General features: G+C 45.0%; 3 protein-coding genes across 5 annotated transcripts in view; 2 read left to right on the forward strand and 1 right to left on the reverse strand.

Annotated features, from left to right (window-relative positions):
• LOC114243892 (uncharacterized) overlaps positions 1 to 16168 on the reverse strand; it is a 404128-nt gene that overhangs the window by 356124 nt on the left and 31836 nt on the right. The gene's annotated exons all lie outside the window — the stretch shown is intronic.
• Positions 3393 to 6841, forward strand: LOC149499833 (uncharacterized). Its single transcript, XM_089738290.1, is given in 2 exon segments — positions 3393 to 6735; positions 6738 to 6841. Coding segments are annotated over 2 exon segments (2631 nt in total). The 5' UTR covers positions 3393 to 4208.
• LOC149499834 (uncharacterized) lies at positions 7608 to 9590 on the forward strand. Its single transcript, XM_089738553.1, has one exon. The coding sequence runs from the start codon at positions 7608 to 7610 to the stop codon at positions 9588 to 9590; it is 1983 nt and encodes a 660-aa protein (XP_089594679.1).

The following is a 16168-nucleotide window of genomic DNA, read 5'->3' on the forward strand; positions in this document are numbered from 1 at the left end:
TGCTGAAGGACAAGAGAGAATGGAATGTTGCTGACGAGGATGTCGAAGACAGAGCGAAGTGGAGGAGTAAAGTCAGGAAAGCTGACCCCACCACCATGTGGGATAAATAGCTGGGAAGAGAGAGATATGGGCTCGATAACTTTAGGAAATATCACGAAGTAATTATATATCTGAAGGTTTTAATTTTGGTCTTGGCTCACTTCGAATCTATAAAATCTCGTATCTCTCAAATTTTCGTATGTTATTCTGTAAATTGTGGCTTATTTGATATCAACACCAAAATACTAGGAATTGAAATATTTTGCTAAAACTGACCTGATATCGAGATATTACAATTCGGCATCTCGACAAATCATGGGTATAATTCCACACACACTTATTTATGACACAAACCATTTTTATAGTGTTTACTACGATGCTATTTATTGAAACTTTCTCTCTTTCTCTCTGAATATATTGTAGGTAACGTCTTTGTTGACGTCTCCTATAACAAGGCATCGTAAACGATCACAAATATATTATTATATCTGTCTCTGCTGAATTATTTTCAACGACACACTGACAAAAAATCTATCCAACGACTTAAGCTGACATACTTAAACGTAACCAGTTAGAGATTTTTATAGATTTTTAATAATTTTAAAACAAAAATACTGATAGGGTAAAGATCCACTGATAGGGATTTAGATATTTAAAAAAATCGAATCGTTCTCAACATATGTTTTTTTTGTAATTATCTGCTACCACTGGCATTTGTGCCAAATGTGCCAAATCAAAGTGTTATTTGTCTTAATTAAATATACATAGTTTTCATCAAGACTTTATAACACAATTAACACAACTTTTACTGTTTAATTTCGTGTTTTTTATTGCCATTATATTCTTTCTGTCGTTTCAAATACTTTACAGTTTTCTTTGTCACGAACCCATAGACCTATATAGTACACGAACCTCTGTCGTCAGGTAATTTTAATTGTGTTTGCAACTCGCGATTCGAACATGTTGGACGTGATTTCAAACTCTCCATTATAGGTAGGTACTCATCATATCTGCATTTATTCTTTACATGTGATATTTCAGAGTATAATAAATTCATTTTGCGCTAACAAAAAATACATGACTGTGCTACATCTTTTCACTGTTTGTTTTTTTTCTAACCCACAAATATTAACATTTAATCATTACTTTATACTATTGGTGTATCCTCGGAGAGCAAATCGACTTATAAAAATAGCTATGTATTTAAGCAAACTCAACAAATTGTAATGCCCTTAAATTTCTGTCGATTTTGAAATACATAATTCTATATTCAGACTGTAAAACCGAAACGATGTGAAACGATTCAAATTAGCACCCGAGTCAAAATCGATAAAGTTGAAAAAAAATATCACTCAATTCCTGTCCTATAAACCGAATATTTGCACACCGTTACCGACCACGACACAGAGCTGACTCGATCGCCCGATTATACAACTAGGAAATCAAATGATCGGATCTCCGGAGCCGTGAGTCCGGGTATAAGTGAATTGGCCGCCGGCGCGACGACCCGCCATACTGGAATATGAAATCCCTACGCGACTTCGTGGTTCTGGTTTTTATTGCCTCACTTTTGCCGAACGAAAAGAGTTGCGGCAGGGTCGAACTCAGTTAATATGCCAATTCAATAATTTTATTAAATATTTGTTGTGACTTGAAATTTTGTTAGTTTGATATTTTTTTTATTTTTTTTTATATACGTACGGTGCCATCGAAATTCGTGGCTACCAGCTCGAAGAGGCATCACAAAGTAAACGCCTACCTAAAGAATGAAAAGAATGTAGTTTACTGGTGGTAATACCTCTTGTGAGTCCGCACGGGTAAGTAGCACCACTCAGCCTATTTCTGCCGTGAAGCAGTATTGCGTTTCGATTTGAAGGGTAGGGCAGCCGTTTTAACTATACTTCAGACCTTAGAACTTGTATCTCAAGGTGGGTGGTGCATTTACGTTGTAGATGTCTATGGGCTCCAGTAACCACTTAACACTTGGTGGGCTGTGAAATCGTCCACCCAATTAAGTAATAAAAAAAAAAAATATTTTTCATAATGAAGCCCCACCCCTCGACCGAAACGCTCCGCGGCAAATATAAGCAGAGGATGATACCACACAGCTTACACTATACCCTTTCTTCCCTGAATTTCATTACATGTTTCCAGAATAACACTTCGGCAACCTTACTCTTAGCTTACGTGAATGAAGCCTTCGCCGCAATGGCAAACAAATAAAACGGTTCTGTCGAAAACAACACTATTTATCAAGAATGAACGTTCGCTAGAAGTTAGAGCTGTGTTTTTCGTGTTAGTATAAAAATTGGCTAGGGATGTAACGTGAAATAAATCGACTTCATCGGGTTAAAAAAAGAGGCTTATGAAATCTCTATAAGACCGCTCACCCGACTATAAAAAACGGATCAATAATTAATATTTATCGTAATTCCAGTAATTTACATCGATTTTAAGACGTCCAAATAATTTGACCACCAGCAAATGCATCAAGGACCGATAATTATTGGACAAAAAATATTGCTTTGGCCTAATGTCCAGTATAATCGGTATCACCAGGCTTAAAGTAGGCATTGTTTTAAATTTTAGTTTGACTGGCTATTTAAATATATAGTTTTGAAACAATATTATTTTTAACCGACATTATCAAAGAAAGAGGTCAATTCTACGAGTATTGTATGTTTTTGTGTGCTACCTCAGAACTTCTTTCTAGCTCAACCAATTTTGATGACTCTTTTTTTATTCGAAAGCTGGTCATTACGCGCACATAGATTGTTTTTACGCTACCATGCGTAAGAGGTGTGCATCTCTGGTAAGCAGAGTGAGGGCCAACTCCAACAGTATCCTGAGCATGATCGCAAGCAGGCTGGACTGTGGGGTCGCTGTGGTGCCATCTCCCATGGGATGTTACGACAGTAATTCATTGTGATGTAAATATAACTACTAACATAGGTCTAAGTCTTATTAACAATTTATATGAGTCATGGTTACTTGCAATAAAAACATTTTATTTTTATTAATATTATTATATTATTATTATTAATGTAGTTTTATTTTATCAAGATCTGACGAGTAGTTTATGAGTTATCATTTACGTATTCGAAAGCTGGTTGTTAATGTAGTTTTATTTTATTAAGATCTGACTAGTACCTAGTTTATGAGTTATCAATACCAATTCATATTTAATTAACTTCGACCGCATTATTCTTATTTTACTTGGATGAATCGGTTTTCTTTTCTATTAAAACTTTTGTAAAATTGTGATTTGTTTCGAAAAACTGCTAGGCTAAACGTGAAATGATTATCTTTGACGTTATTTGAAGCCAAATCAAACGACGACGTAACTGTTCGCGACGGACATAAATAAATGCAGCTTAATAGATATTGTTCGCGACGAACATTGATAGTTTAATAGATAAATAGTTAAATAGAGATATGTTCGCAAAGTACAGCGAGATTTAATAGATAAATAGTTAGAATAGAAAATATAGTCATAGGTTGGCTGTAAAATAATAGAAATGTCCGTAACAAATAAATAGATAATATGTTAAAAATAGGTTAACATAAATAGAGAACGATGTAAATAGAAATAAGTAATTTGTAAATATTTGTTTGAAAATAAAGATTGGTCCTCGTGGTCTTTAATTTGGCGTGGGAACGCAGGAGCGAGTCACAATACGGGCAACTAATAGAGCGACTAGGCAAAACAATAGGCGAGCGAGGCGGCCGAGAGAACAATAGACGCCCACCGTGCTCGGACTCATAATAGCGCTGGCCGAGTGCGTGTGGGCGACCATAAATAAGGGGCCTACCTCGCTGCAAATTCAGTTCGAGACAGCGAGCCGACGAGTCAAGACCTCTCCGGAAGAAGAGGAGAGCGCCAACCGAACAAGAAAAGACTCGCTCCTACGCCCTGCGCCGGTCAAGCCACGAGGACCGTGTGAACGCCATACTTGAAGCCTTCGTTATTTTCCTCGAACCAATCCCAGCACCCGTTCCGCGACAGCCACTGCGGCAATACTCGAGCCACCACGTTTCAACGAGTAAGAAGTCTAAAAATCACACGTGGTGGCCGAAACCTGAGCGGTGGCCGTCCGGAATATTGGTCCTTCGAGAGCCGGATTCATTTGAGGAAAACCGAAGAAAATTGAAGATTGAAGATTGAAGAAATGGTGCTCACACGGTCCGAGAAGATGAGGTCGTCACGCCTTGACCGGCCCGGCAACGAAGCTGTCTCGGGCTCAACATCGCAAGACGCACAGCAACGAGCTGTGACGGCCGCGCCGCGTTCGGGAGTGACGCAGGGACCGCCACCGTTGGCGGCAACCTCCTCCCAGTCAACCGCGCCGCGTTCGGGAGTGACGCAGGGACCGCCACCGATGGCGGCACCCTCCTCCCAAGTGGAAAAGTGTCCGGGAGTGCCGCGGGGCTCACAAGCGATGCCCCCCTCCCGCCAAATATTGCCTACGCAATACTCGCCGGCGTCGCCAACGGGACCGAACAGCGGGGTCTGTCGACGAGTGGTCAGACCTCCCAGCACCGCGACACCGGCAACAACTTCAGGCGACGCAGCAACGGAGAGCGTCGTATCCGCGAGCCAGAACAGAAAAGAGTCAGCGCTCACGGCCAATCCAATTGTACACGGGTCCCACATCACGGACGCCGCTGCCAAAATCTCGACGACAGAAGAAGGCTCCACACTCCGCGACGGGATGGCGCCACCAGTACGAGGATCTTCAAGAAAGTCGAGTCAACAGTCACAACGGCTGTTGCTTATGGCGCGCCTCAAAGAAGAGCATCTCCGCGCCAAGGAAGAACAAGCCCGACTCCAAGCAGAGCTCGCCGCCGCCCGCATCTCAACATTAGAAGCCGAAGCGCTCGTTGAAGAGGAGGAAGATGCGCGCACAACACTCACGGAGGACGAGAACGAGCAATCACAGCGCATCGATACATGGCTCAGTCAACAACGATCGATCGCGCTACACGGAGTCGAAGAAAGAGTAATGCAGCCAACACACGGATCACCAGCCACCATCGAGCAACCGCAACTGGAACTTCCCGCACCAATAGAACAGCTGAAGCTACCGGCCCCTGCCGCGGCACCGATTGCCGTACCTGTCGCACCGAAGAGCGACATCGCCGAACTAGCAGCTGCCATCGCGACGGCCGCCCGCCAAGCCAGGCCCGGACCATCGCATCGGTACTACGGGGAGCTTCCAGTGTACAGTGGATCGCACCAAGAATGGCTCTCCTTCAAGGTCGCCTACGCCGAATCAGCGGACAGCTTCAGCGCCGCAGAGAATACTGCGAGACTTCGGCGTACGTTGAGAGGAAGAGCAAGAGAAGCGGTCGAAAACTTGTTGCTGCATTACACCGAGCCCGCCGAGATCATGCGGACTCTAGAATCGCGCTTCGGACGTCCAGAAGCAATCGCCGCAACGGAGCTGGAACGACTGCGCGCGCTGCCACGCTGCACGGACACACCGAGGGACATCTGCGTATTCGCGAATAAGGTGAACAACGTCGTCGCCACTCTGAGGGCCCTCGACCGCGTACATTATATGTACAACCCGGAGCTCACCAACATCACATCAGAGAAGCTGCCGTCCACTCTACGCCACCGCTGGTTCGAATTCTCAGCGACTCAACCGGCGGGAGAACCGGACCTCGTCAAGCTGTCGCGCTTCTTACAGCGCGAGGCGGACCTGTGCAGCCCATACGCACAGCCGGAACCAGAGACGAGAGTGGAGAACACCAGCGGTCGGCGGAAGATGGTGAACATGCCCCAGAGGACGCACACCACGCTAGCGAATAAAGAGAGGAAATGCGTAGCATGTCAGAAGCCGGGGCACATCCCACAAGATTGTCCCGAATTCAAGAGAGCAGCCGTCAGCGAGCGCTGGGATACGGCGAAGCGCGAAAATTTGTGTTTCCGGTGCCTACGGTTCCGGTCCCGGGGACACGTATGTAAAAAGAAGAAGTGCGGTGTCGACAGCTGTGAACGCACGCACCACGAGCTGTTGCATAAGAAGTCAGCATGGCAGAAACCAGCAGAGAAGGAAGAGGCGGTCACCTCGACGTGGGCCGCAAGCAGTGCGACAGCCTACCTGAAGATGGCGCCGATCACTGTCATCGGACCGGCGGGAGAGGCAGATACGTGGGCCCTGCTGGACGACGGGTCAACGATCTCGCTGATTGACGAAGACTTCGCGAGACGAGTGGGCGCCAAAGGACCGATCGAACCCCTCTTCATCACTGCCATCGGAGACAACAAGATAGACGCAACACGCTCACGACGCGTCCCGCTGAAGCTATGCGGACGCACGGGGGAACCGCAAGACCTGAACCTACGGACAGTCAACGGCCTAAAATTAACACCACAGCGACTGAACGTCGAAGTCCTCGCGTCGTGCCATCACCTCACCGACCTCCGCCATCACTTCAAAACGAGCTACGCCTCGCCGAAGATACTGATCGGCCAAGACAACTGGCACCTGCTGGTGACGGAGGAGATGCGGACGGGACGACGCGATCAACCAGTGGCGTCTCGTACTCCGCTCGGGTGGGTCGTGCACGGAGCACACCCGGGAGGCAAGAGACAGCGCGTCAACTTCGTGGCACACACGACGACGGTCGACACGAACATGGACGAAGCCCTCAGGCACTACTTCGCGATCGAGGGACTCACCGTCGCCGCCAAGACGCCGAAGAATGACCCAGACGAGCGCGCGCTGAAGATCCTGCGAGGGACCACTCAACAGCGACCCGACGGCCGCTACGAGACCGCACTGCTGTGGCGTGAGGAGGGCCTGAAGATGCCCAACAATTTTGAAGCCGCGCTGAATCGCCTGACGTCCGTAGAGAAGAAACTGGAGAAGGATCCAAATTTGAAAGAGCGCTACAAGCAACAAATGGACGCACTGGTAGCGAAAGGATACGCCGAAGTAACTCCGTCGACGGGTACGAAGAAGCGAACCCGGTACTTGCCACACTTCGACGTGACACATCCCAAGAAGCAGGAGAAGCTTCGCATCGTGCACGACGCCGCTGCGAAAACTAGAGGGAAGAAGCCCAAACGACTTCCTGCTCACCGACCCGGACCTGCTGCAGTCGCTGCCCGGAGCGATGATGCGCTTCAGGCAGCACGCCGTTGCCGTCTCCGCGGACATCGCAGAGATGTTCATCCAGATAGGCGTCCGAAGCGAGGACCGCGACGCGCTCCGGTACTTGTGGAGGGAGGACCCTTCACGAGAGCCCACAGAATACCGGACGAGGTCCATCGTCTTCGCCGCGACAAGCTCACCCGCGACCGCCATCTACGTGAAGAACCGACTGCAGTACCCGGACGCCGCCGACCTCAAGCTCCACACATACGTGGACACCAACAAGTACGCCCACGACGCCGCGTTGTACTGGCGCGTGGAGACGCCCGACGGGGAGATGAGGACCTCCCTAGCCAAAGCCCGAGTCGCAACCGTAAAGCCAATATCGATACTGCGTCTCGAGCTACAAGCCGCCGTGATGAGCAGCCGCATGGCCGCGGCCATCACGGAAGAACACAATAGAAAATGAGAGTGTTCTGGACTTACAGCGCCACCGTACTGACCTGGCTACGAACGGGGTCGAGGTCGTATCGACCGTTCGTCGCTCACCGCATTGCAGCGATAGAAGAGGACAGCACTGTGGGGGAATGGCGCTGGGTCCCCACGAAGGAAAATGTCGCCGACGACGCCACTAGAGAACTACCCGTCGGCTTTGAAAGAAACCACCGCTGGTTCATAGGCCCGGAATACCTAAGACGGCATCCGGATGATTGGCCCGTACAACGGACTGCAAGAAGGGCAGAAGAGACGGGTGAAGAGAAGTGCGCAACGCTCGCCGTGAGCAGAGAGAGCCTCGGCGAAGCGATCCCGGACCCAAGACGCTTTTCAAAATGGGAAAAGTATCTGCGTGCAACGGGGCGAATACTGCAATTCGTCGACCTATGCCGCAGAAGTCGCGAGCGCACTCATTACAAGAGGACCAGGCGGAACCCGCGTTCGGACCCGACGTGGGAGAAGAATAGAAAGAGGACGACTTCGAAGACCCCGCTGAACACACCGCGGACGCTAGAGCAAGCAGTCATTCAATGGAAAACTTTAGACGCCGACACGCTTCGACGCGCCGAGACGCTCATTTGGCGACAGAGCCAGCGGGCGGCCTTCGAGGAAGAGATTTTGGCGCTCCAACGAGGGAAACAAGTATCCCCAGCGAGCCGACTGCGAAACTTGTCCGTAACTTACACGGACGGGATATTGAAAATAAACGGACGCATCGGCAACATAGAGGGAGCTGACGTCATCACCTCGCCTCTCGTGCTAGACGGATCCCGACGCGAAACGAGACTGATGATAGACTTCATCCATAGAAAGATGCACCACGCCGGAACCGAAGCTACGATCGCCGAGTGCCGACAGTCGTACTGGGTCTTACGCCTACGCCCAGTGACACGGAGCGTGATCCACAATTGTCTTCCGTGTCGTATCCGCAAGGACACTCCACCGCGTCCAGCCACAGGCGACCACCCACCGAGCAGACTGGCACACCATCGGCGACCATTCACATACGTGGGCCTCGATTACTTCGGACCCTATCAAGTCACCACCGGCAGAAGCACACAGAAGCACTACGTGGCCATCTTCACATGCCTCACTACGCGTGCGGTACATTTAGAACCGGCAGCGAGCCTCAGCACGGACTCAGCGGTGATGGCACTCCGGCGCATGATCGCGCGCCGGGGAGCTCCGACGGAAATATGGAGCGACAACGGCACCAATTTACGGGGTGCCGACAAGGAGCTGCGCCAAGCTTTGGACCAGGCGACCGAGCATGAAGCGAGCTTAAGGCTTATACAATGGCGCTTCATCCCACCGGGTGCGCCTTTCATGGGCGGCGCCTGGGAGAGAATGGTGCGGGCGGTAAAGGCCGCGCTCTCGGCCACGGAACAGCCGAGGCACCCGACGCCCGAAATATTTCACACTCTGCTAGCTGAAGCAGAATTCACCGTGAACAGCCGACCTCTCACTCACGTATCGGTGAGCGCCGACGATCCCGACCCTCTGACACCGAACCACTTCCTGTTGGGAGGCCCGGCGCGAGTCCCCGTGCCGGGCGAGTTTGACGACGCCGACCTCATAGGGCGCGCACACTGGCGCGCAGCTCAACGTCTGGCAGATGTGTTCTGGAGTCGCTGGCTCCGGGAGTACCTGCCCGACCTGCAGAACCGGCGGGAGCCCCACAGCCGCGGGCCCGCCCTGAAGATAGGCGACGTCGTGATAATAGCAGACGGAACGCTCCCACGGAACACCTGGCCACGAGGGATCATCCAGGAGGTTTACCCGGGGGCCGACGGCATCACTCGAGTGGTCGACGTGCGCACCGCCGGCGGTATCCTGCGACGCCCGGCGAAGAAGATTATCGTGCTGCCCACGATGACCGCCGCTCACCAAGGAGGATGCAGCGACGTGAACGACGCTGCACGGCGGGAGGATGTTCGCGACGGACATAAATAAATGCAGCTTAATAGATATTGTTCGCGACGAACATTGATAGTTTAATAGATAAATAGTTAAATAGAGATATGTTCGCAAAGTACAGCGAGATTTAATAGATAAATAGTTAGAATAGAAAATATAGTCATAGGTTGGCTGTAAAATAATAGAAATGTCCGTAACAAATAAATAGATAATATGTTAAAAATAGGTTAACATAAATAGAGAACGATGTAAATAGAAATAAGTAATTTGTAAATATTTGTTTGAAAATAAAGATTGGTCCTCGTGGTCTTTAATTTGGCGTGGGAACGCAGGAGCGAGTCACAATACGGGCAACTAATAGAGCGACTAGGCAAAACAATAGGCGAGCGAGGCGGCCGAGAGAACAATAGACGCCCACCGTGCTCGGACTCATAATAGCGCTGGCCGAGTGCGTGTGGGCGACCATAAATAAGGGGCCTACCTCGCTGCAAATTCAGTTCGAGACAGCGAGCCGACGAGTCAAGACCTCTCCGGAAGAAGAGGAGAGCGCCAACCGAACAAGAAAAGACTCGCTCCTACGCCCTGCGCCGGTCAAGCCACGAGGACCGTGTGAACGCCATACTTGAAGCCTTCGTTATTTTCCTCGAACCAATCCCAGCACCCGTTCCGCGACAGCCACTGCGGCAATACTCGAGCCACCACGTTTGCCACGAGTAAGAAGTCTAAAAATCACACGTGGTGGCCGAAACCTGAGCGGTGGCCGTCCGGAATAGTAACCTTAGATAATACACTAACAATGTAAGATTACATAAGACATCACATGGCTTTGGTTTTTTTGTGAAAAAACGTCAGAATCAATTAAAACTTCCTTCGGCTTAATCTCGCGTTGAATTTAATGTTCGGACGGCAAAGGCGACATTTGAATATTCTTCTAACTACCGTCAATTTTTTTTAAGCCTAAGAAAATTCTACTGTTTCAGAATTTTTTTTGAACTACTTCGTATTAGACAGCGGATTCCCCTAATCTTTATTCGTTAAAACGATAACTTACGTTCTATCTAGTAAACAATTATTGGTCTGACGGCTTACATTAGTGCTATAAAAAAATTCGTTTCAACTTCAAGAACAGTCAGCTTACAGCCCAGTCCTTTTTATATTGCTAGACGGGCAACGAGGTCAAGGATTACTTATCCTGAAGTGATCACTGGGTAATGGTCCCTGCACGCGTGGTCATAGGCTGCCTCCCGTCACTATGATGAGACGAAGCAGGCATTTAAGAATAATTTTGCTGCAGGTGAGCTAAGGAGTAGCAGCCAGAGATAGCTATGTAATCGTATTCCTTGATGACAAATCGATGACATAAGGACGGTAGGCAAGTATAGATGGCATAAAACTCCTTCCACCAGATCACAGAGAAACATACTGTCGAAAAAACGCCCCTAATAATATATTTTAAATTATAATAAATCAAGCCACGTTCCTATCGGACATTAACAATGGTTTCTAATCTCAAGCGAATTTTATGCACGTTTTCATGTTTATTTGCGCAGTATAAAGGTACTCGTAGTCACTCCTCTCATAACTCAAAATGAAAAGAATTTTTTTTTGTTAAAAGTACCGTACATACTGAAAAAAGCTGTTAATTTGACAATACAAACAGACAAAGACACTCCGATTTTATTTATTTCATATACGCACACTTGTTTTTCTCAACGATACTCAAGGTGTCGTTCTATAATTAAAAGTTCTAATTAAACACTGACATTTCGATGTAGGACATACATACGTTTAATTTTAATCGAACCCAAATATCATCGGGCCAGTCTGGATCGGGCCATCGGGTCGAGAGCGATAGAGACAGCTTACGTTGTTCACTGTAGATAGAAAGAGACAGATAAAGGACTGCCCTAGATTAGGAGCTATCAAAGCATTGTTTGTCGCGTCGAATAGAAAGATACGTAATCGTTACATACGTAATACGATTGAGATTTGTCTTTGAGATGCATTTAATGCTACGTATAATAGTAAAATAACATCATTTAGATTTATTTATGCCTATTTTGCATTTAAAGATAACTAAAATGATTAGAAAAAAGTTGATTTAATAGCGAATAGTTGAACCTTCGTGTTTGTAATCTTGTTTAATATTCAGAGGAAAAGATGACGTCACAAACTCATTACCGCATAAAGCGTTTTTAATATTACCCAATTTTTAATATACAATATTTTTGTTTTATTGAGCATTCAAAATTAGAAGCCTTATGGGCCCCATTTCTGTGGTAGATTCAGCGAAGCACTACTCTTGCTTGGCTAGTGTCAGAAAGTACTCTCGGGTTGTGTTCAATGAGCTTATTTACCCGTCCGCGCGTATTTGGAATAGCTCATTAGCCAGCGGTGTGTCACGCTTCGACCTGGCAGGCTAGTTCATACCCAGCGAGGTATCCCAAACCACAAGCGGCATTGTCCAGACGGACTGACGGACCAACGTACCGCGGAGACCGGCGTCATTAGTCACCGATGATTGTGTTGGCGGCAAGTTGGTCGGGCGACCTCGGAGTCGTGATGCGAGTCTGGCTGTAGTGTTGACCACGGGAACCCCCTCACTCCAATCGGACGTCGAGTGAGAGAATGCAAGGAGAGTCGTTTGATCGTGTCCTCCCAACATCAGCAGCCTGTCAAATCCTACATACCCCACGCGTCCCCTAAACGTGGTCACGTCATAACATGTTAGGCCCCTGCCCAAAAAAGAGCTTCTTAACCTAACCAGCGATTAGGTAAATAAAAGTAATAAAACGAACAAAAATAGAATGAAAAATCAATTGCATTTAATTCGTGGGTTAAAAAGTTTGCGAGGGTACAAAAGGCGGCGCAACGCTCGGAGCTCATTGCGTTTGACAGGTTATATAGAGGTTAATTATTTTCTTGAATGTTCCTCCCGGCCCCCACTTCCACTCGAACGCGAAACATAAAAATTAAATTCTGAGTGTCGCAATCAGAGCGCCCATTGTTAACTCGAAAACAAGTTACCTTTTTGTCCATTAACGATTAAACACTTTGAAATGACTCCTCCAGGTCCGTATAGCTTTGTCGTCCCGAGTTTTAAACTCTTTCCTTTTTATGCTTTGTCCAAACTTTTAATTCAAACTAATTGTTGTAATGAACAACACGAAAGGAAGTTTCGAACTTTTTTTTTTCCAGAGAACGCTTATTACGGTATTTGTCCTACGCAACTGCGAAACAAATTCCCACGCATTTATTACTGGAATGAAATCACAGAATTTGTACACTTTTGAAATGCCACGACAATTTACACAAATGTAATCGATTTGCGAACGTTTTGTTAATTATATTAGCCATCTTCCTAAGTTATAGAAGCTGCAAACTCGCCTACGTAAGCTGAATCCTTGTAACAAGACAGAGATCCATCGAACAAGGCCGCGTAAAAACCGTGTAAGCGCGTTACGGAAAAAGAGAATCGCACACACAGAATCCGTCATAACCTGAAAGACAACTTCGGAACTCTCCCGAAGAATATATTAAAACTTTATCAAAGCTAAAAGTTCTATTTCCTTTCCGAGTGTCGTGGGAACGGGCCCTCTTGCCGAGCGGCAACTGCGGAACCTACTTTCCGCATGCGAAACCGAACTCATTTAATTGAATAGATATCTATGATCGTCTGATATTCTCTCAGTTCCATGACTTTGCAGAAGAAAAATACACTTGAAGGCAAGAAAAATAGAAACGATTTGGTATGCTGAGACAATATTTGATTTAACGATTGTCGAATCGTATAATACATTGCGTATCCTAGACGTAAGTGTACTTGTAACTTCAGGTACGTTGGTCCGAGTGATGCGATGATGCCGTGACTTGTATGATGATGATGATGATATTAATTTATCCCTAATGGGTAAGGCGAAGGACTTTAGTCCATACAGCCAGGTCTTGTTCTTGGTAACAATTTGAGAATTTTGGTAGTTTTAAAGGCCGAAGCCACGTCCTCATTGTTCTTGATCGTAAGGCCGAAGCCATGTCTTATCTAGTGTGGTTTGTATGAGATTTCGCACACCATTTGACAAGGTCTAGTTTAAAAACAAAAAAAGGGTGCGTGTACTTATGTACGCGCGTAAGAAGTAATACTTTATTTTTATTAAATTTATTTCTTTCTTTTTTTAAATATTAAATAATTAATATTTAACGTTAATAATTTAATAATATTTAGTATGAATTATATTAAATAATAATTTTGTCATTTATATTCCTAAAAAATGAATGCTGATAACACATTTTTTTACGAGTGTACGTGCGTGAAAGTTCACCTGCGGCTATATTCAGACTCGCCAAGTTACGTCGATCGTATTGTAATGAGCGATTTAGTGGGCAACTTCATTCTGTTAATTTTGTGTCACGGTGCGCGCGCATCGTAAAATTTCACTCTCATCAATTTTTCATAACGCGCCTAAAGAAGTATAACTTAAAAAAGTACCTTTCAATCAATTTCTGTAACCACACACCTCTTTTCTGCTACATTCTACCTAAAACAGGAAACGAGTCTCTGAACACGTGAAATTTTTAATTAAACATTTATAATGTTATAATTGATGACCCTCTGAGTAATTAACTATTTTCGGTGGCATAAAATTCTTCGTGGCATTTTTAATTTTTTAAATACTATTAGTCGAACGCGTTAAAAATCCTGGAGCACGTAAATTTTGCGATCTTTTCCCGTCAGCGGCGCTTTATAAATATGCATGACTCCACCGCAAAAACTTTGGTTTCATCTTTTAATCCATGTTGTAAAGCAAACCGTATCAGTGGATTAATTACTTCGATTTTAACTGACGATATAAATTCTCGCAATGCGTTTTATGACTGATTTGGTCATAAATATGTTTTTATGTCTTTATCTGTGTACTGCGTTGCGTTGCCGTTAAAATATAATTTTTACATTTTGTTTTGAAGTTTGTAATTTATTTTTGGTGGTCTGTTTGTAGTGTTAGTGTGTATATTACGAATTTTATAGTTGCGGAGACCCGTCCACGCCTCGCTGTGAACGTACATAAAGATCCCAACAAAATTCTTATATTGATGAATATACAAACATCTTAGTTGTCCAAATGAATGACCAAGAAAAGTACAAAGAATCCGAAACGTCGAAAATAAGATGGTGATATTAAAAAACCTAAGATTAAATCGTAAAAGCCGTGCTAAAATATACATATTTATTGGGACAAGCGCTATCTATTGTTAGCTTAATATCTATTGTTAGTTAGTAAAATTAATAAAGGTGTATAGAAAATTCGAAAAATATTTTTGGAATTGCCTATTTGCTGCACAGAAGTGTGGATTCTAATTTCATATTAAGAGCATTATTATAGTCCTATCGTAATTGTTACTTAAGAACTTTTTATACAACTAATTTATTAACATGAGCAATTCGTTAGCATCAGCCTATAGCCGTCCTTTGCTGGACATAAGACTCTAACTGCACTGAGTATGATCCTAGGCTTCTCTCATCAAGCTCTTGTCAGCCACCCTGCATGATCGTCACTCCACTGAGCCTAAGGGCGTCCTGCACTATGTTTGCCAATGAATAATTGGCTGTATTTATTAATTTTGATGATAACTAAGCATATTAAACACAAAATACATCTCTTTTCAGGTTTCACCACGTTTTGTAGTTTCCCAAAAAAAGTATGGGAGTAATTTACGGCAAAGGAAAGATCTTTCACCGAGCGAGTGATATTGCTCGGTAGACCGATGGTCTGAATGTTATTGTTCGGAACTTGTATATATACAAGCAAGCTTATCTTGAAAATGTCATAATCGTAAATCAGGCATCCGTCAAATATCTTGGGTTACGTGATGGCTACCCGCCACAAAAGATACAAAGCTTAAGAAATTTCAAAATTAGAGTTCAGCACTCCGATTTGACTACACTACGTATTACGTAGTAAATTGACGCTCAAACTCCTGATTTAATTCTATAGCAAGAGAATAAGTCTTTGTCACTACCTAATCATACACTCGGCTGCCTCTGAAAAGACGAAACGCTACAAGAAAACTAACTTCGGCCTCCGGGCCACCGTTTAATTACGGTGAACAACAAACTGTTTTCTTTCAAATAAAAATAGCCCTGCTCCAGTTGTTTTAGTTTTAGTCAAATGTAGACTAAAACATTTGATGTAGTTATTTTAATACTTACTAGCAGACGATTTTGCAACTCACAACGTTTGACCTGGAGCCTTTAGGTTATACAGAGCCAATACCACAATCCATCTTGAGGCATGATGGTGAAAGTCTCGTCAGTATTACGCCGGTAGCCACCGACGCTATTACGCGCTATCAGTAATCAAGAAAATATTATTTAAGATAAAATACTCTAACTTTGCTATTAACTTTAATTTTTTTGTTATGTACTGCATATTTAAAGTTTTTTTATTAATTTGTTGGCAACATTTTTTCAATGTACCTAAAGTGCAATCTATTGCGTATTTGCCTTTTCTTTTTTTTTCTTTTTTATAAACACAGACAAAATCATTTTATACATTAAAAATAAAACATATCACAGGGTAACTAACGGTCTTACGATAAAGGGATTGATGCGAGCCTGG

This window comes from Bombyx mandarina, chromosome 25 (assembly GCF_030267445.1).
Source record: "Bombyx mandarina strain Sakado chromosome 25, ASM3026744v2".
Classification (NCBI taxonomy): Eukaryota; Metazoa; Arthropoda; class Insecta; order Lepidoptera; family Bombycidae; genus Bombyx; species Bombyx mandarina.